Raw genomic sequence first — 21,910 nt, 5'->3', positions numbered from 1 at the left:
GCGGAAATAGAGCTGTCTGCTTCCTGCAAAAATCAGCTCAGTGCATGAATGCAATGGCCTGGCAAGCAGCTGATTGCTAGGGGTTCCTGGTGTCAGACCCCCACCGATCTACTATTGACGGCCTGTCCTAAAGTAGGACATAAGCAGTTTACAGCCCCTTTAACTGTTTCCCCTTCACCTCCACTGATCTGGCCGTTGCATTACTGTCTTCCTCCCTCCCATCACCTACCCTACCTACCTTGCTGGTTCCTTTAAATCTGCCTGCAATTAACTATGCAGATTTTGGCGCGTGTTTCTGCAGTGGCGAACTGGGATGCGTTCTAGCGGAATAATTCCATCCACTTGAACGAGTCTACAGAGTGCTTTCACACATAGTGGAATATTCCAATGTGGTAATCAGCGCCAAAACCTACTTGTATCAAGCTGGTGTCACACAGGCATAAGCGCATTTAGGCACGCATTTGCACTGCGTATTTATGCAACGGGCGTTGCGTATTTGCATGTGCAAGTGCGTGGTTTGGGTCTCTTTCACACGGGCGTATTTGCGCATAAGTTTCATGCACAATATGCAGAGAGTAGAACCCATTGATATCAGTGCATTCATACACATTTCCCATTTTTCTGTGCGCATTTCTCTCGTGCGCAAAAAGATATTCCTGAGCATTTGCACAGCACAGATCCCCATAGAAGTCTATGGGGGGCACGCAAATGTGTGGTCAATTCGTGCACAAATGCGCAATTCTGTAAAAGAAAAAAAAAAATCGGGATCCCATTAGGCTAAATCAGGGTGAGTTCATCCGCTGCGTGTAAATCAACATGCCCTCGTGCGCAAAAAGTACAAGTCAACCTTATTCATAGCGCACATACGTCACACTGAAGTGTGCCCGTGTGAAGGAGCCCATATGTCTGCGCAAAAAAACCACAAAGCTCGCTCCCGTTCATTGAAATGGCCAATTAAGTCAATTAGTTCAATTTCTGCTATTTTTATATTGGATTTTAATGCAGATTTGGGGTAGAAATTCGCCATTTACACGTGGATTTTGGCGCAGATTTTTACGGAATTTTCCGTTGCGTGTTGTGGAATGTTCTGGCGGGTCTGGAAGCCCCCGTACATACTCTTCTATGCTATTATTTCACCATAAATGACTTTGACATTTTTGAAAGCGCAGGTAGAAAAAGACCCATTTGTAAAGTGTTCCCTTCACTTGTTCTTCATTTTCCGTGAATTATGATACTTCAGTCGCCCGCTCCGTCTACAGTCTGCAGCTGTCATCAAAGATTTTCATGACAGAACGTCAATTTCACAACCTAAAAGCAAGTATTTTACCCGGAGATGTCCAGCAGAGGGCAGTAATGAGATAAGATCAAAGTTTTATGATAAGACTTTCTATGGGTTCAACCTATAACTTCTTCTGTGAAGTCTTCAGCAGCGTCAGTAAATCAGGCAACGGCTCTACTGCCTTTGTACATATCACATCCTTGGTTCCTCCTATGGCAATAAACATGCAAGTTCAGCCAACCCGAGCCTGCATGTTTATAGGAGTCAGGGGAGAGAACTGTTGACAGTGATCTTACATGTCTTATGGCCAACTTAAAGGAGCTTTATCCCAAAAGAGTTAAATCCCCTATTCACAGGTTAGGGGATAACCATCTGATCACTGGAATCCGATCCTCAGCAATCCCTAGAACGGTGCCCCCAAATGCTGCATGTGAATGGAGCGGTGGTGCGCACTCATAACCACCACTTCTTTCAGGTCCGATGGAGAATGCTGCTGCTCAGAATCCCTACAGATCAGCTGTCTTCTGGGTCACTGCACTCGTGCACCTGATTTCTGCAGGAAATGGACAGCTCTGTTCCAACCACAGTGGCCAGGTTTGGTATTGCAGGTCAAGCTGACATTGACGTGAATTGGAACGTTGTCTGTAATACCAACCCAGGCCACTGCAGTGGAAATGGAGCTGTTCCCTTACTGCAGAAATTAGCAAAGTGCACAAACACAGTGGTGCAGAAAACACCTGATCGACTGAGGTCCTGGCCCTGACCAATCCTATGGATAGGACAATCAATAGTTTGCAACTGGATAACCCATTTAAGAGCAGCTCAGGAGCTTTGGGAAAAACAGAGAAGCTGGTCTGTGTCAGCTTAATTTGTGAACTCTAAGTTGATTGACCGGAGGCATAGAGATGTTATAATAGGGATTAAAGGGGGATGAGTCATCATGTTCATTGAAGTATATAGAGAGCAGAGTGGAAGGAGGAGGAGAAAAGGGAGAGACTCACAAGATGCTGCCTGCAAGCTAATAGTAACATTTTATTGTGTTTTAGCTAAAGATATCACATCTCCACTGCCCAGTCTTGCTGTACACTGTCCTACAAGATGATATGACTCTGTGTGTGTTACAGAAAGTACTGGTGCGTTTTGTAAGGGTGAGCTGTGATTACCACACTAGTTTATACAGAGTAGCCTCATCTGGGGAGGGTGGCAGGATACCAAGTTGTGCAAATCAAATCTCAGGAAAATAAAATATGGGTACGGTCCCATGTAGTGGTTGTTGCATGACTGACATGCAGCTGTGTTGCCTCAGCAATGCGGTCAGCATCCCCGCCGGAGATGCAGGTCCGCACAACTATGCAATGGATTAACTGTTCACCATGACAAGAATGGTGCCCCTTGAATCAGCATAGTACATGGAGTGGCGGGCGGCATGGGGCACCACTGCTCTGTTCACTGTCCATAGAGGTGAAGTGCTTGGCTATCTCCTTCAGTTCCATGGAAGTGAATGCAGCGGTGGTTAGGCGTGTGCAGCGTCATTCACTAGGAGGACTTGGGGGGTGCTGTTCTTGTGCTTCCTGGGTTCCCAGAGGTCATTCCCTCAGCGACCCTACATTTAGCACCTATTCTCTAGATAGGGGATACATATTTTGGGTGGGATAACCCTTTAATGACCCTGCATGCTGACTTCTTACCTACAAGAAATAAAGAAGTGGTAAAAATAATCACCATGTAAAAGTGTGAAAGTCGGAACCAACATTAGGAGGGACCCCTAATTCCTGCTCTCCAGCCCCATCTTCACTGTCTGGGTGCACCCTTACATCACACATTAAACAGTATTAGAGATGAGCGAGTAATGTGCCTTAGCCGAGTATCCCCCCGCTCGTCCCTAAAAATTCGGGGGCCGGCGCGGGTGACAGGTGAATTGGGGCGGGAGGGGGGGGGGGAGAGATCTCCCCTCTGTTCTTCCCCGCTCTCCACCGCAGCTCCCCGCCCCCCAGACACATTTTAGGGATTTTACTAGAGATGAGCGAGCATCGCTCTTTTCGAGTAACTGCCTACTTCTCCGAGAAAATTCAGGGGGGGCGAGCAGGGGGTTGCGTGGGAGAGAGAGATCTGCCCCCCCCCCCCCCCGAATTTTCTCGGACGAGTATGCAGTTACTCGACAACAGCGATGCTCGCTCATCACTAGATTTTACGCTTGTGATGGTTCTACAGCCCTATTTTATTTTCTTCAGCTACCAGAATTCTTTTTGCGGCGGTTTCTTTTCCCGTGACATGTGGGATTTTATAATGTCTATTTTCACTAACTTTTTTAACAGTTTTTTTTTTTTGTTTTAAACAGCTTAAAAAAAGATTTAATTACTAGGTGTTTATTTTTAAAATGAGTATATTTACACTATAGTAAAGGACAGGAAGGGGTTCCTCAATTTGTTTCGGGCGTTTTGATTTGCGGTGGGTCATTTTAATTTTTTGGATATATTTATTTTATTTTGTACATTTTTTATTATTTATTTTTGTAACTATTTTTTTACCATCTATGTTCCCCATAAGGTGACATAAGACCTCTGGGGGTCATCCCAATGTATTTTTCTTTTTAATTTCACACTTTTCCACTGTAACTAAGCATACCATAGGAGCAGCATCCATAGGAGCCCCTGTTACAGGGAAAACATCCCCCTGTAGTGACATTAGTCACTGACAGAGCTGATCAGGGTTCACTAGGACCCTGCAGCTCTGATGTGGCAGGGGGCACGAGGCGGTCACATGATCATTGGGTGAGATAATGGAAGTGACAATTCTGCTTTCTCTATTTACTACATTGAGCACTATGTAGTCTGCAAGAGAGAAGGTAAAGCAGTTAAAAACTGCTTATGCCTTCTCCTCTGGGTCCTCGGCTCTGAATGATATACAAGGACCCGACCTACTGCTGCTACATTACAGAAGCAGGAGCTTTAATCTCGCACTGTATTTTTATCATCAGCTAGAATTAAAGTCCAGGACCAAGCGCCATAAATTTACGGTCCTTAGGGGATTTAAGAGGATTCATCAGCTTTACTGCAATGCTTTAGGGCTCAGTCACACGGGCGCATCCAGGCGCTGATGCGCTGGTCTTCCTGCAGGTACGGGCGATTCTCCGGACCCCCGGCAGGAAGAACACATGACTGGCTCCATTGCCGGTCATGTGTTCTTTCTTCTGGCGCTGCGGAGAGTCGTCCGCACTGTAGGTGCGGCCATCTTCTTCGAGCAGGACTGAGCCCTTAGTAAATAATTGCAGTCCCCTGAAAAAAAAACTATTGAAACATCATTTCTCATCACTCTACATTGTGATGTTCCTCTGCTATTCCTCCTGGAATTCTAGAAACAAATTGTGAAGGAGGTGTTACCATTTCTTTTAACTAAAGGCATGTGTCCCTCTGCAGTCAGCACTCATTGGATTGTATCAGATTCAACCCCAGCTCATAACACCCTGTTTTCAACTTATTTATACATTTCCAGGAGGAATAACAGAGGAACGGTGCAATGTAGAATCCTAAGAAAAGATATTAAAAGGAATACAATTATTGACTAAAGCAGACATATTCGGAGAGACGATAGCTAACTCTTAATGTTTTACTCCCACCATGGATAATCCTGGTAAGTTTATCTCCAGCAGTTTACAGAACAACAAGTATTGAACGTTTGATAAAAATGAAATCACGGCTGAAATTTTTAATATCTTTTCTTATCAGTTTCAGCACTGGAGCCCCCGGAGCGGAGTAGTGGCATCTTAAGATCATACAGTAGGTATATGCAAATAAGAAGGAAGTAAAGGGAGGAACACTAGTGCCCCCTATGTGCTAAAGAACACATGTGCATGATGCTACTGCTCGCTGCCCACTTCACACTGGAGACACTTTGTAAGTATTCACCTCCGCTGTGCCCATGCCAGTGCAGACTAATAATGAAACAAGCATAGCAATCACACAGAATGTGCCCGTAATGTACATGGTGCCCACCACACTACATTTCTAATAATACAGCACTGACCTCGAAGTTTGTGTTAACAGAATAGTTACCGCTATCACAGCGCCTATGCAAATGTGCCAGCCAGAGAACGCCCAGACAGAACTCCTAGCTGTAACACTGCGTATATAACAATATGCCACCTACAGTGGTGTATACTGATGCTAGTAATTATTAGGAAATTATAGCACCAATGTTTCTGGTGGCGCAATGCACCACATAGCTCTGCTATATGGTACATCCATTAGGATCCCCACACATCTCACACACAGCTGTACTACATCTATTTTGATTCCCACACAAGATAAACACAGTTTGGCTCCACCCACAGCAGTGACATCACCACAGGTTCCTTAGCTCACCTGATCTCTATAGTGGTGGTAGGTCGGTGTCTTCTATCAGATCCATTGAGTTGAGTTCTCATTTTGGTATTTTTGTCCTCCCCTTCCAAGAGCCCTAACTATGTTGTTCTTCTGTCGGCCAGGCTCTGTGTTTTATATATCCTATAGGACCTATGATGACATCACCAGGGGGCGGAGCATGAGAAGAATCCACATACAGGACTTTCTACCAAACTGCAGAATGGCTCCTCCTACAGCAGTGATGTCACCACAGGTTCTTTAGCCCACCGAATCTCTGAGATGATGGTAGGTCAGTGTCTTCTGTCAGGACTGCTGAGTTGTGTCTGAGATAATAACGGCTTAATTGTATTCTCATTTTGTTATTTTTGTTCTCCCCCTTTCAAGAGCCCTAACTGTGTTGTTCTTCTGTCGGTCAGGCTCTGTGTTTTATATAGGTTGTAGGACCTTCACTGACGTCACTGGGGGAGGGAGTGATGATGTCACCAGGGGTAGAGCATAAGAAGCACTCACATACTCACTGACAAGTGGTCATTAGTAGTTAGATATAAATATGCCATCTACTGTACGGGTGCCAGCCACAATATCCCTAGAATACTACAGATGAGCCTTTCCTCACCTTTTCATTTGCTTTGAGCTATGCCAAGGTAAGTGGCACAAGATGACCAACTTTGAAAAAAGTTTGCATTACTCTATCGGGTTTGCGAGTAACGCAAGTTTTTTTTCATATTGGGTCATCTTGTGCCACTTACCTGGGCATAACTCGAAACCAGTAAAAAAGGTAAGGAAGTGCGACAGGTGCAGAACTTGACATCATTTATGGAAAGGCTTCACACCGGTTTAGGTCAGTTCCCACGAGCGTATCTGTGCTATGAATGATGGTGATTTGACCTCCTGTCTGCACATAGCACTGTACTTTTTGGGCACACAGAGACAGTTCAAACGTGCATGCACCCCTTCGGTGGATTAACCCTTTCCAATCCACTGTCTGACGTCTGAAGACGTTCTGATTGAAGGCTGTACAGCTCCGATGTTAGAAGACATCCAGCAGGGTATTCTTACTGTATATTACTGGCCGCTCTGTTGTCGGGGGCCTCTCTAGCATGTCCTATACTGCAGTACTGGCTCTAGCCAGCAGATGGCGCCATTGTATAATGGCAGAAAAAGAAAGTCCCCTAGGAAACCCTGAATCCAAAACTGGATTGCAAAGGGTTAAAAGGCTGTTTATCCTAATGAGGCCAGATGTGTTCTTTTCCCTCCAGTTTTGCGCAGTGTTTAATGCATCCCCTTGCATATTTGCGCACCTCCCATAGACTTCTATAGGGGCCTTTGCTGCACAATACGCAGAGAGATGGTGCAGGTCTTACTTTTCTGCATGTGCACGAAATGCGGGTGCTAAACGCTAATTGATTGACATCAAGGGGTTTAATTCTCTGCACACTGTGGGCATATATTTGACGCCAAAAACATGCGCCAATAGGGGCGTGTGAAGAAGCCCGTATAGCAAAAAACAGAAAGTTGGATTAATGAAGCAATATGAAGAATAACTTGTACACAAACAATGTGAACAGGTTCCTATGGCTGAAATCACCTTAATCTAAAGAAATATCATAGTACTTTAAAAACAGTTCCTTTAAGAACGGGCACCGACCATAATAGGTAGGCACCCTCAAGTAATGACGGATATTTAAAGCCCACCCTGGGCAGCAGTAGTGACACACATACTGAATCCGAATGCACACTGATAGGTAGATCCTTTATAGGGTCGGAACTAGAGGTGAGCGAGCACCAAAATGCTCGGGTGCTCGTTACTCGAGTCGAACTTCCCGCGATGCTCGAGGGTTCATTTCGAGTAACGAACCCCATTGAAGTCAATGGGCGACCCGAGCATTTTTGTATTTCGCCGATGCTCGCTAAGGTTTTCATGTGTGAAAATCTGGGCAATTCACGAAAGTGATGGGAACGACACAGAAACGGATAGGGCAGGCGAGGGGCTACATGTTGGGCTGCATCTCAAGTTCACAGGTCCCACTATTAAGCCACAATAGCGGCAAGAGTGGCTTAATAGTGAATTCATGAATGGGTGTGAGTGAGAGCTGCCTCTGATTGGTGAGGCTGTGACCAATCAGAGGCAGCTCATTTAGCAGGCGGGGATTTTAAATCCCCGGCTGCTGAATACTATTCAGAGCAGTTCCGGAGAACTGCTGCCGGCCGCGGCTGAACTCCGGCTTCAGCGGAAAGGTGAGTATACATTTTTTTTTATTTTTACACATTTTAGGATGATTTTCAGGTAAGGGCTTATATTTTTATATTCATCCCGCGCTCGCCGGCAGCCTATTGCTTTCAATGGAGCCGGCTGTATTGCCGGCTCCATTGAATTCAATGGGCTAACATCGTTCTTCTCTGGCACAGCTGTTACAGCTATGGCAGAGGAGAACGATCTTTATGCTGACATATTTTTTTTTTACACATTTCTGGATGATTTTCAGGTAAGGGCTTATATTTTTAAGCCCTTCCCGACAATTCATCCCGCGATCGCCGGCAGCCCATTGCTTTCAATGGAGCCGGCTGTATTGCCGGCTCCATTGAATTCAATGGTCAGTGCTCGTTTATTCGGGACGAGTACCGCGTGGTGCTCGTCTCGAGTAATGAGCATCTCGAACACCCTAATACTCAAACGAGTATGCTCGCTCATCTCTAGTCGGAACACTTTACAGTCTCTGGTGACAATTTTAAGGGCTTGTGCCAAGTTATTAAGTTATCCCCTGATCACAGGATCGAGGATAACTTTATGATCAATGGGGGTCTGACCACTGGGACTCCCACAAATGGGGTCAGACCCTGAGTGAATGGAGTGGAGGTCGAGCAGGCGCACTGTTGCTCCATTCATTTCAATGGCAGCCCAGAGATTGCAGAAGTACTTGAACTCCGTAAACCCTGGTGTTGTCATAGAAGTGAATGGAGTGCAGTCGTGCCTGAGCGGCCTCTGCTCTATTCAGTTGGCGACAGACTAGACCCCTGTTCTCAGGATCAGTGGGGGTCCCAGTCGTTAGACTTCAGCTCCTCTGCAGGGGAATCCCCCCATCCCCGCTGAGATGAAGGAAAGACCCACGGAGCTTTTCTTCATCTCTTTCTCTCCTCCCACACCATTTTCTCGCAAGTTAGCCGCATGTGAATGAGCCCTAAACTTGCATATTAGGAGATTGACTGTATGGACGTTTCGACCTTAACCCTGTCATTGCCTGCAATGCTGTAAAGACATTTTACGTTTATTCCTCTCCCATCTTCCTACTCAAAAGGAATTTCAACTCTTGAGCAGAGAGACGCAACTGATACATGTGATCTGCCAGCGGAACCGACCGCGGCCAGGAACACATATTATTTAGGCTTAAGGAGAGCGCGGCCTTATATACTAATGGATGGCGCGGCTGCCATGTGAAGACGCAGGGATAGGTTACAGTTATAACTCCGCTTATGAACTTCTCGCTTCATTTACTATTGCAGTTTGCTGCGCTGAATTAATTAATTGATAAGAGATGATGTTTTCAAGCTAATTAATTCATACGTCAGTGCTAACCGCAATAGAAAATCAATGAGGACGCTCACAGACAATACGTAGGGTAGGGGAGGAGGACGAGGTCACTGGTGCGAGGGCTACACTCCATCCATAATATCCCGAACTGCTGGTGACCTAATTGATTCAATATTGTTTGTATTTGTAACAATGTGTTTAGCGCAATTTATTATATTAACCTTTCCCAGTCTGGAGGTTTAGCACTTTACGTGAATAGCTTTTGTACTGTTTTATGCTGCGGAGTTTCAGTGTTGATTGCTGGGTTTCCAGTATGGATACACAATAAGGGCTGTATGGATAGCGCACGGACCAGGGTCATAACTGGCCAGAAATTCCTGGATAGTCCGTAAAGAAAAAAAAAAATTGATGTGTCCGTGATTTTTTTCTTTTGCAGCTGGTGGTACTTGAGCAGTCACTATGACGGTAATTATTGCCATTTGATAGCTCAGAGTACAGGCTGGTAATGAGTTCATATCAATATCTGAGAGGATTGCCAGCTTTGTCACAAAAAAATACCAGCCAAGGTTAAAGGGGGTGTGGCTTAGGGCGTGGCCTATCGCTACATATGTTTTTGCCTCCATTATTTTAGTAACCTCAACTAGTAGTTCTGCCCCCCCTCCCCCCCTCCCCAATGGCCCCAATAGTAGCAGCATCCCTTGTAGTGGCCCCAAATAGTAACAGCACTCCCAGTAGTGGCCCCAGTAGTTATATTGTCCCCAGTAGTAATAATGCCCCAAGTAGCAGCACCAGTATTAAATGTCCCCAATAGTAACCCTAATAGTATTAGTGCCCTAGTAGTATTCCCAGTAGTGGCCCCAGTAGTAATAGTGTCCACAGTAGCATCCCCAGTAGTAATAGTGTCCCAGGTAGTGGCCCCCAAAGGTAATAGTGCCTCCAGTAGTTGTCTCAGTAGTAATAGTGCTCCCAGTAATGGCCTAGTAGTAATAGTGCCCCCAGTCAAAGCCCCAGTATTAATGGTGCCCCCAGTAGTAACCACTGGTGTTACTATAGGGAATGCGGTTGCACCTGTGCCCAGGAGCCTTAGGGGGCTCATAAGGCCTCTCTTCTCCAAATAGGGAGCCCAGTACTATGAATAAAGCATTATAGTTGTGACCCCCATTACAGATTTTGCATTGGGGCTCAGGAGCTTCAAGTTACGCCTCTGGTAGTATCACTTCCCCCAGAAGTGGCCCCAGTACTAATGGTGCCCCAGTAGTGGCTGAAATAGTAACATTGTCCCCAGTAGTGGCCCCAGTATTAATGCTACCCCAAGTAGTGGCCCTAGTAGTAATAGTGTCCCCAGTAGCAGCCCCAGTAGTAATAGTGACCCCTTTAGGGACTTCAGTTATAGTGGCCCCAACAGTAATGTCCCCAATAGTGGCCCCAGTAGTAACAGTGCCCTCAGTAGCGGCCCCAGTGATAATAGTGTTTCCAGGAGGTGCCCAAATGGTAACAGTGCCCCAGTTGTGGCCCCAATAGTAACTGTGCACCCAGTTCTGCAGTTCTAATAGTAATAGGGCTCCCTCATCCTGAACCTCTGGCCGGGCAGCAATTGCAAATTATCAAGTATTTCACTCACTTTCTCTCTATCTCCCATATGACCAGTGCTGCTGTAATCGGGCTCTGACCCCTGGCCTCCCTCCCCCCCAATGTCTGCGTCCTGCAGATCCTGTATGTAGGGGTCACAGCCTCCGATTACTGCAGCGCTGGCCGAACGTGAGCTATAGAGCAAGAGAGTGAGTGAAATACTTTCAAAAAAGTAGGTGGGGCGAAGCATCAGGGGGTGTGGCTGTGCTTGGCCAATGATGTTTAATAGAATGGCAACAATGATAGGTGAAACCTATGCCAGCTCTTACATAGGGTAGGTGTCAATCTGGTGCATGGAGGTGCTGGTGTATTAGGAGGCCGAATTCGGATTTAATCTGCCCCTGAGCCTCGGAGTTCTGCTGTGGATTTTAATGCAGATCCGCCCGTAGATTTACCCCAGTGAAGGTCCATACATGCCTGTGATCGCTGAATGCGGTTTTTACAAGGATTTGACTTTTTGTTCTTGGAATGCGATTTTCAAAGTCTGCCTGCGGAAAAATCCACGCTGTAACTCATCCAGGGCGGATTTTCATTGCGTTCAACAAAATGTTGTGTGGCATGGTTTTCACCATGAGTTTGCACAACCAAACATGCAGCGAAGGGTCTTCATTACACGAGGTCATTTAGATTCCACAAGGGGGGAATATTTTGGCAACATCAATTTAGAATTCGCCGCCATTCGGAAAACTCTGCATTGAAATCCGCATGGTTAGTGTGGATTTTTGATGCAGAACTGAGAATGTCCGCATTCTGCCGGCAATTCCCCATCAAAATGTGAATTTAGATATGCAGAATTGGGTGCGCTACTTTCTGCACAGCACATTTCACTGCAGGTTGTGGACATATTCCGCCCGTGTGAAAGGTCCCTTATCTGTCTATTTTTGGTGATGCTCGTGTTTCTTATAGAGAAGCCCAGAAGAAAATACCCCCCCAAAAAACACCAGACTGCTAGAATGCTTGAATGTTGAAAAAAAAACATGCCTAAACCCAGAAAACACAATAGTAAAAAAAAGCCATAAAATATAGTTTGCATGGTATTTCGTATTTTACTATTGACCTAGAGGAAACATCCGGATGTAGCGTTTTTAACACACAAAAAATGTCATCAAAAACTGGAAAATGCCCTGAAGAAAGTGGGTTTTTTCCCAAAAAAAAATAGTCGTGTGTACGGGCCTTTTCATACAAGGAAATTTGTGCAGCCAACTTGTATGTGCAAAAAAACCCACGACTATTAGAATCAATGGTTTCCTATGGAAGCATTCAGATGAAGGAATTTTAGTTGCCCCCCGCCCCCCCCCCCCCCCAAAAAAAAAAAATCGCACCCAAAAAGATAGAGCATGAGCGACTGAAATTCAGCAACTGAAATTACCTGCTGTGTGAATAGATAGGATCTGAACTATCTGTGGTGCGCAAAGCGCAGAAGCCTCCATAGACTCCTAAGGGGGAGACTATGTGAGCCGGCCAACAAAGGGAGACAAAGGGATTTTCCTGCAGTGGGGGGGGGGGGGGAGAGAGAGCGATGAAGGGAAGCCCCGGGGGAACCCTCTTCATCGCCGTGGACTCCCTTCATTTCAGCGGGGCTAGAGGGATTCCCCTGCAGGAGAGATGGAGGGATTTCTCCAGAGGGGCTGGGGAAGCCCTGCAAGGGAACCCCTCTCTCCCCACTGTGGGGGAATCCCTCCTTCTCCCCTGCAGAGGAACCCCTCTCTCTGCTATGGGGGAATCCCTCCTTCTCCATTGCAGGGGATCCCACCATCCCTGCTAAGATGAAGGGATTCCCCAGTGATGAAGAGAAGCTCCGCATGGGAACCCTCTTCATCGCCATAGAGTCCCTTCATTTCAGCGGGGCTAGACGGATTCCCCTGCAGGAGAGATGGAGGGATTTCCCCTCAGGGGCTGGGGAACCCCTGCAAGGGAACCCCTCTCTCCCCACTATGGGGGAATCCCTCCTTCTCCATTGCAGGGGATCGCACCATCTCCGCTGAGATGAAGGGCTTCCCCAGTGATGAAGAGAAGCTCCGCACTGCTTTTCTTTATCTCTCTCCTCCAAGAGCTGCAGCATTTTTTTTTCCAGCACACAGCTCCCAATTGTGTGAATAAGCTAATTAAGCTCGGGACTTCATATCCGGAAATCATCCATTGATGCGATTTTTCTTGCGGGTTAGCCACAATTTTTTTTTTTGCGTGGCTAACTTCTGCACGATTTTGACGCTTGCGTGAATGAGCCCTAAGGCTGGCTTCACACAAGCATATGTGTATTTGTACGAACATAAGCGACACATACTGGTGGAATGAATGTCGTTTTTTTTTTTGCGTGCGCATCGCGTATATTTTGCCGGTTTTTGTGCACGCAAACAAATACGCATTGATGCTTCCAGCCATCAAAATGGCAAATTAGTCAAATGTGTTCAAGATATATTCATTTCCTGCACAATTACGCAGTGTATCACGCATCCCCTACCATATCGCACGCGCATTTCTTTTGAATTCATTTCTGAATTTGACTCAAAAAAACTTCATGAAAAGCTGTACTTTCCCCCCAAAAAACCCGTGTGTGATGCCATCCTAAGGCTCCGTAATTTTCCATAGGAATCTCTTCTTTCTGTACAAACTTAATATAACTCCGCATTGTTCTGGGGACTACATGAGATGCAATATATTTCAGGCAGACTCTAGGGGCGCTAATACTGAATGATGGTTTTGCCTCGGGGCCCAAGTAGTCTTTGCACCTATGATTAATATCAACTTCTTCCCGATTTTCGGTATAAAAAGTTTATTGAAGAAATTCATCACCCTTATGTCTGTCTCAGGAGTCGCTGCTCTACTGTGCCGGAGCTCCTTCTTCTTCTCCCCTAAACTCCCCCAGAAGAAAGTTATAATTTTCCTCGTTGCCATCACTTATGCCCAAATCGAATATAATTACCTACAATCAAGAAGAATGACAGAGTAACGCAATGCCAGCTCTGATTGCGGTTTCATCCCTGCTGCCAAAGAGCAGTCACACGAGTCATAAAAACTGTCAAGATGTTCTCTGTAAAAATAGGGCAAATTGCCATATTTAAATGGGAAATCCCAGAGTGGCCGTATCTGGTGAGACCCAGCAGCTAACGTTCATTAATAGGTTATTAACCGCTGGGGGGGAAAGCCTCTGGCTGCGGCTTTATCTGATATCCAGAAAGAAAATCCATCAACCTTCTCCTCCGGATTTAACAGATCGTAATCAGGTATTTAAAGGAGTAATAAACCTACAGTTTGCAGCTTATGAAAGTGCAGTTTACGGGGAGAGCTGCTAATATCGCATCTATGCAGTGCCAAAATACCTTAGCCAAGGCAGAGTGGCTTGTTGGCACCTCCATGGCACACAGGGCATATCCATCATACCAGTTTATATTTCAATTAATGCTGTGCCGCACTCCTGTGTAAGAGGGGTGAGCGGTACCCTGCTCCCCCCTTACAGAGGTCAATAGATCTGCTGCAGTGTGTGAGCTCTGGCACTAAGCCTCGCTCCCCCTTCTGGTCAGTGGTGATTAGAACAGGCACACAGAAGCGCCAGAAGAAAAAATGCTCCAGGCATCGGGAATTGGAGCGTTTGAAAGTGCCAAGAGGAGGTTATGTTACCTCCATGACATCAGCAGTGGCATGACTAGCGTGTCATTGCTAGGAAGACCAGGACTAAGCCCCACCCATCCCCAAACTTTCTTGACACAGTGGGTGCCTTATAAATAGAAAAGTAGCTGTACCACAGGATGGTGCAGCTGGAGATAGCAGAGAGCCAAGGCAGGTCAAAATGTGGCAGAGAACGCATCAGGGCAACTACAGTTGCTATCTTCCCATGCTAGGAGGCATGGGTGATGAAACAGCAAGACCCAGCGAGAACTGAAAGGGCCCTGATGACCCGGGGGCTGAAAATGGTGCACCGTGTAGAAGGAAAGGGCGCCTCCCTTCTCACATGGTACTCAGAAAACACTGACAGGACCATGGAACAAAGACAAGTAGCAGAGCTGTTGACATGTGAGACCGGTCTCTGAGGGACAATGTAGTGAAGGTGGAAGTGAAGCTTGAAATGCCTTGTCATTCTGATCTAGGTATATATATTGTCAGTATGTATCCTTACAATGTAATGTTTTAGCAATCCGTGCCCTCCTATGGTTTGAAAAAACCTGCCTTCGGCTTCGTTTGTCAGCTGCTGTGCCATCATGTAACCTGCCACACGGGCATCTTCCCCACAGTTCTCAGAACTGGAGATACGTGAGATAAAGAAAAGATTATTCTGATTTTAGGGTGAAGAAGGGATTTTCCCGGCAGCGTCGGCTGGCAGTGCCAGGCTACACCCGGTTAGAGTGGAAGCTGCTGCTCCTGACCCCTGTGTAGTGGCCGGCGGTCGTAATTGCAGGCACTGACAGTCGGCATTGCCTGGAAAACCCCTTCAAGTCATGAAATTGAGGTGATGGAGTCAAGTATCCTCACCCCACAGCATATACCTTTTCGGTATCCTGCTTTCAGGTTCCCCACCCACCTTCTTCTATTCTTATATAGTTTTGGTTGCTTTTTTCTTTGTTTTCTTGTTTCATTGAGCTATGCCATTGGATGTGCTGTTGGTTGATCCATAGTGGTGCAGAGGAGATGGGGCTGCCAGCATGGTGCCAGGTAACCCTATATGGGCATAGGTTGGCAGGTTCTTGGTGTTAAGTACCAGTGTGTAAGTAATAAAAGCTTTGACCAGCTCCCACCTGTAAACCGGTGAATGTAGTTATCAGGGTGGGTTTATACTTAGGATTAGGTCTAGTTGGGGTCTTGACAGTCTTGAGAATGTATTACTAATGTCATTGAAGGGAATGATAGTCATTCAGCCTTTTCCAACCTATCCACAGGATAGTTGATAAAAGTCTGATGGATGGTCGTCCCCCTCCTGCCATCACTGTGGTCTTCCTGCACCCACCCGCAGTGATGTGGTGATTAAATGGAGTAGATGCCCATGTGTGGAGCTGCTCCATTCATTTGAATGGGGCTGACGGAAATGGCTGAGGACAAGCGCTCTGCTATCTCTGGCCGTCCCATTGAAGATGAATGGAGAGGCACTGCACATGCGCAAGCGCCATTTCATAAGGTCTCCTCCTCACTGTGGGGGTGCAGTGAAACAACAATGAGGAGCAGAGGGGGGCTTGGGACACCCATTCTCAAGAGTGGTGGGGGTCCCCCGCCTATCAGACTTTTATTACCTATCATATGGGTTCAACCCCTCTAATTAATCCCCGCCCCCCCCCTCCCCATATGCCTAAGGCTGATTTGCGCGGGCGAGTGCGATGTTGCTCCGCTCTTCCTGGTTCTTTTATTTATGTGGACCGCGTAATAAGGATATATTCACATGGGCAATTTTTCTGCGCAATTGAAAATAATCAGTTCGCAAATGGAACAGAAAAAAAAAATCGCAGCATGTCCTATTTGAGTGTGATTTTGGAACGGGAATCGCCCATTCAAGGCTAAGGGTGCGTTTAAAAAAAAAACGGATTTCACCTGCGTGATGGAAATGCGATCTGGTGTTAACACCTATAACCATGGAAACTATAAATAAAAAGAGCCAGGAAGCAAACTGTCACGTGCCTGAAAAACATACAACAGGTGAAAAAAAAAAAATCGCGAAAACTCAGGAAAATAGCACGAAAAACACACAAAAAAGTGCTTGCGTGAATTAACCATTTTAATGCATACGTCCTTTTCCCGTGTGAGTTGTCTCCATCTTGGAATCGGGCAGAATTCGCACGGGGAAAATCGCCCATGTGTATAAAGCCTAGCGAGAGGGACTGCCATGCTGGAGCCCATCAGGTGGGGTATGTAGCGGCGCGGGACATGGCGTGCGTTTACGTGCACTCGTGGTTTGCTTCTTCGGCGCGGTCTGCTGCTGGAGAGGGTCTGCGTTGCCAATTAAAATATCAGCGCGTCTTGCAAGCCGTTGGCTGCTGTCAGCGGAGAGGGATCAGCTGCAGAAATGTGCGATAATTAACGATCACGGCTGTACACTCCACAGATGACATCCCCTGCTTAGAATATCTGGTGACAATGCGCTCGGCGGCCGCGGGGTTTAGTTATTACAACCTCGGGGACGATCTTCTACACTTCACTCGCTTCTTAAAGGAGCCTCATTATTCGCTCACATGTACGGAAAAAGAGGGAAATTAAGGAGTAACGCGGTTCAGGACACAAGACTTTCAAAAGGACATTAAAGTCAGCCTGCCTGAAGAATGGGATGGCTGATAACAGAGAGCAACAGAGTGACCGAAAAAAAACGTGTATAGCAGAGCCGAGTCATGCAGGTTCCAAGCTGACCCTGCGCAATTATTTCATTTGCCGCCCTGACTGAGTTCAATGTGGGGTACGCAAATGCGCTAGGAGATGCGTGATATGCTGCGTAATTCTGCTGGAAGAAGAACACATCTGGAACTCATTAAGACTAATTAGCCATTTCTATTGGTGCGTTTTTGTTTGCCGCGCGCAAATGACCATGTCTTACAGGCGCAAAAAGTACGGTAAAATATGCTGATGCGCGCAAAAAAAAACACTGTTCGTTTCGCAGAAAAAAACCACTACACTCATGTGCATATGCTCATGTAAATCTGGCCTAAGCGACCTTCCACACGGGCGCGGGATGCAGGGGAATTTGCCACAGTGGAAATCCCACATCCAAATCCGCAGGACTAAATACGTAGAATTACAGGCTGATTTACGCCATTTTCATGCCGCATCACAATCCGCACGGATCCATGCAGATTTTGGTGCGCAATTTACTTGTTGTGCGGAATGTGGAAAGTTCTGCCCGTGTGAAAGATCCCTAAAGGTCCGTCCACACTGGCACTTTCACGTACGTTTGACACAGATGAGAAATGTACACGAAAAAACGTGCAGACGCTTGGCGTTGTAGGCGTTCGCTTCCGTTTTCAAATTGTATGTGCGTCTACGCTTTCATCCGTTTTTTGTAAACTTTGTAAACTTTTTTCCTTAACGTTTTTAAGTTCACTTTTTTTTCCCTTTAAGGCCCCCTTCACATGAGCGTATGCATATGTGCGCACTCGCCTGAGCGTATGCATATTTGCGGAGCGAACGATGCTTTTGTGCAAGCGCATCAGCGTATTTTACTGTACTTTTTGCGCCCGTAGGACAGGTTGATTTGATGCGGCAAACAAAGAAGCACCAATTTAAATAGCTAATTAGTCTAATAAGTTCCAGATGTGTTCTTCATCCTGCGCAATTATGCAGAGTTTCACGCATTACAGCTAACTTTTGCGCATCCCCATCCGCTTTAACGGGGACGTTGGGTTCAGGAAAATAGAGCAAGCACCCAAATATTATTTTTTTTGGCATGACCAAAATGTGTATGAAAAATAGGGTCATGTGATCAAACCAATGAAATCAATGGGTTCTATTCTCCGTGTTTTGCGCGCGCAAATACATCAGCGTGAAGGGGCTTAAGGCATTTCATCGCACAAACGTATAGAGTAAGAGTATAAAAACGGACAGCAATTCGTTTCCGTACGCTTTCCACTGACTGCAATATTTTTTAAACAGTATACGTTTCCATACGTTTTTTTTTTTGGGAGGGGGCAGAAAAGCGTACGCCTTTCAAAAAAAAGAAAAAACGCACGGAAATGTATGCAGCGCTAAACATAGTGAACCGTATGCGCTTTTTGACTACATGTAACCCGCTATAGTCTAGGAGGGCGTTAAACGCTCCGTTTTCATCCGCTTTTTGGAGTATAGTCATGTGACCATATAACGGTGCGGACGGGCACTTAGTTATTATAATAGTAGGCATAGCAGAGCTGAGTCAGAGCCGGTTGTACCGTAGCTGGGCTCTTCTTCACCTGGGGCAAAGATTCAGTTTCATCTGCCCCAGCCAGGGCAGATGAATTGTAGTGCCCATATCCTGGCAGGGAACATGTTCCCCATACAGTGGCTTCTCCTCTGAAGTCAGATGTAGCAGAGTGGAGTTTGTTATTGGACCAAATTCTTATAATATCACAACAGGTTACCCAACGGTATTACAGATGCAGCACTTCTCAAGTTAAATCTTGTGGCATGCTCCACCGTACGTAGCGCGTCTGCGCTATTTGCATAGTCCAACGGTCATTGACTGTGAGTGGCTACGCAAAAAGCGTAATGCGCTGAACTATCGTTAAATTAAGAGATGCAGTGCGCCAAACATTAGTTTGGCACATACCACATCTCCTGGTTATTGTAATAGCAAGCATAGCAGAGCTGAGTCAGAGAGGGTCGTACAGTAGCTGGGCTTTCCTTGACCTAGGGCAATTCAGTTTCTTGCCCTAGTCCGGTATCTAAATACCCCAAATTGGTGTAACCAGGACACAAGCCCCATAACTACTCCTCTAGAGTCAGGTGTAGCAGAGTAGAGTCAGTCATTTGGTCAGATCCTCATCATGTATCTTTTCCAGCATGCAGGTTAGTTATTATATAGCTATTATAACAGCAAACATAGCAGAGCTGAGTTGTAAAGGGTCACAGCTAAACTTTCCTTCACCCGCAGTTTGCTGCCCTAGTCATATATGGAAATACCCCAGCAGAATGACTTGTTGGTTTCCCCATAGGAGTCAGATGTAGCAGAGTTAGCAGAGTGGAGTTTGTCCTCATATGATACTTCCATTCAGCACCAACTGCAGCAGAAAAGTAGAAACCCCTAGTGTCCATGTGAATACATCCCTAAAATGACATGTGGGTGCCCCCTGGCACCGAATAACCAGGACACATGCCCCATAACTACCCCTCTGGAGTTTCCCAGCATACAGGTTCACCAACTGTACTAGTTATTATATAGTTATTATAACAGCAAACATAGCAGAGCTGAGTTGGAGAGCAAGACTTTCCTTCAGATTCAGTGTGTTGCCTAATTAGTCAATAGTCATATATGGAAATATCCCTACAGAATGACTTTTTGGTGCCACCCTGGCAAGGAACATGCGACTCCTTTGGAGTTAGATGTAGCAGAGTAGAGTTTGTTCTCCTAACACTAATATCACCAAATACAATTTCCAAGCTACTCTGTAGCATTAGAGAATCAGCAACAGTATTAGTATTAGTTACAATGTATCAATGATGCAGATCCAAATGCCAAGTACAGATCTGATCTATTAATAGATCATTGCTTCCTATTTATATCCACATGCTATTTATAAACATATATTGTGTATATACAAACGTGTGGATATAGAATATGTACACACAATATATGTCTATAAATATAATATATATATATACACACACAGTTTCTACAGAAGGATGATAAGGCGTGCGAAGAACGCAAATTGTCATGGGCGAAGAAGTCCTAAAGAGTAGCATCCTGCGGGGTGGCCCCATGTCACTTACCCCTATAAGTATTCCCCGGCTTGTAGTATTCCGGGTCTCCCTCTACTCTCAGGGAGAATTCATTGTATCCTTCTTTTCTCGTACTTCCTTGTGCTCTTAGGATCCTGCTACAATATCCTTCAGATTTCACTGCTTTGTCTACAGTTTCATCCATAAATCCATAGACCCCTACAAAACAAGTCAGCGCCACATAATGCAACAGTAAAGCTTGCATAGACAGTCCCATCTCAGGAAACCCCAAAAAAGCTGCAAGGATAAGAGGGGTCCAGAGAGCTTGGGAGTGGGAATGAGGAGGAATGAGGCTGTGATCCTCAGCAGATCCTGGACTGAAGTGCTGCTCGCCTTCCCTGGATGTGATTAGCAGCGCTGTAATGTTTACTTAGCCCAGCAGAATTCACAGGCTTTGGTGAAATAGCAGAGCACAGGGGACGCTGCTGTCTCCTAGACATCCAGCAAGGATCTGCTCTAGATGGACTCAGCCAACACACCGAGAATTAATCACGCACATTCCTTCCACCGCCTATAGTTACTATATGGATTTAGGGAAATTTACCCCTGTTCGCCGTAGGGCTCATTCACATAAAATACGCAGTGAATAGAACTCGTAGATGAGTGTATTTTATCGTGCGATCGCGCGAAACAATAAGTATCTTGGTGCAGATTTGCGCACTGGGTGTGCAGAAAACCTGTGTATTCACTCGCATATATGCACAAAATCAAGGTGATTTTGGGTTTAGACGGTGTTTTTGAGCTGTGATTTTTAATGGTTTCGTTTTGGCTTTCGCGTGCTAATGGGTGTGACAATCACGGCCGCATAGCGGGACGAAATGAAGCCATTGATTTCGATGTTTAGTTTTCACTAGCTGTTATAGATGAACGAACGTACTCGGTTCGGGTGTTTTTGCACTCGAGCACCGCTTTTTCCGAGTAACTGACTACTCGGACGAAAAGATTCGGGGGGCGCCGGGGGTGAGCGGGGGGTTGCAGAGGGGAGTGGGGGGGGGGGGAGAGAGAGAGCTCTCCCCTGTTCCCCACTGCTACCCCTCGCTCCACCACCCCGCCCCCCTAAACCCCCTGAGTCTTTTCGTCCGAGTAGTCAGTTACTCGGAAAAAGCGGTGCTCGAGTGCAAAAACACCCGAACCGAGTACGCTCGCTCATCTCTACTAGCCGTATAGTTATTACTGCGAGCGGGAAAGATAGGGCAGGAGCTCTCTCCCAGCTGTTTTAATTAAACTCGGACACCATAGCGAGCGAGTTTGAATACTCCAAGAAAAAATGAAAGTTCATGTGCAACTATGCTCCATAGCAGCGAGCGTAGCTGTGCGTATGGCTATGTGTTCTTGCCCTATGCTTAGGAAAAGATAGGACTTGCCCTAACTTTCTTGCATGCAGTTTTGATACCTGTGAGACAGGTAGGGCAGGAACTAGCTTTATTTCAAACTCGTGCGCAATAGTGCGGAGTTTGGATAGTCAAAAAAAAACCATCCCAGTTCATGCGGTAATACGCCCGGCAGCGTTGAGCATATTAGTGCGTGCGCCCATGTTTTTAGGCAAATATGTCACAAAAACATGGCGGAGTGGCTGAAGAATGCGGACGTAAGTAAGTTTCAGTCACACAAACACACGGCTCATTTTTGCTTACGCCCATGTGAACTTAGTGGCCCTTTACACGAGTGTATGCGCATTTGTCCGCGTCTGAACAGAATGATGGCTCCTTTAGATTGCGCACGCGATATCTG

The 21,910-nt window shown here is 46.1% G+C and overlaps 1 protein-coding gene across 3 annotated transcripts in view; it reads right to left on the bottom strand.

Annotated features, from left to right (window-relative positions):
- SPON1 (spondin 1) overlaps positions 1-20,611 on the bottom strand; it is a 535,993-nt gene extending 515,382 nt beyond the window's left edge. For all 3 annotated transcript variants that reach the window (XM_066583268.1, XM_066583266.1, XM_066583267.1), the window contains exon 1: positions 20,171-20,611. In XM_066583268.1, the coding sequence (XP_066439365.1) occupies positions 20,171-20,396 (226 nt within the window). In that variant the 5' untranslated portion in view covers positions 20,397-20,611. The remainder of the gene's footprint in view (positions 1-20,170) is intronic.
- Between the last annotated feature and the right edge of the window lie 1,299 nt (positions 20,612-21,910).

This window comes from Eleutherodactylus coqui, chromosome 11, assembly GCF_035609145.1.
Source record: "Eleutherodactylus coqui strain aEleCoq1 chromosome 11, aEleCoq1.hap1, whole genome shotgun sequence".
NCBI lineage: Eukaryota > Metazoa > Chordata > Amphibia > Anura > Eleutherodactylidae > Eleutherodactylus > Eleutherodactylus coqui.
Note: the sequence above shows the minus strand (reverse complement) of the source record. Positions and strands in the feature narration are given on the sequence as shown.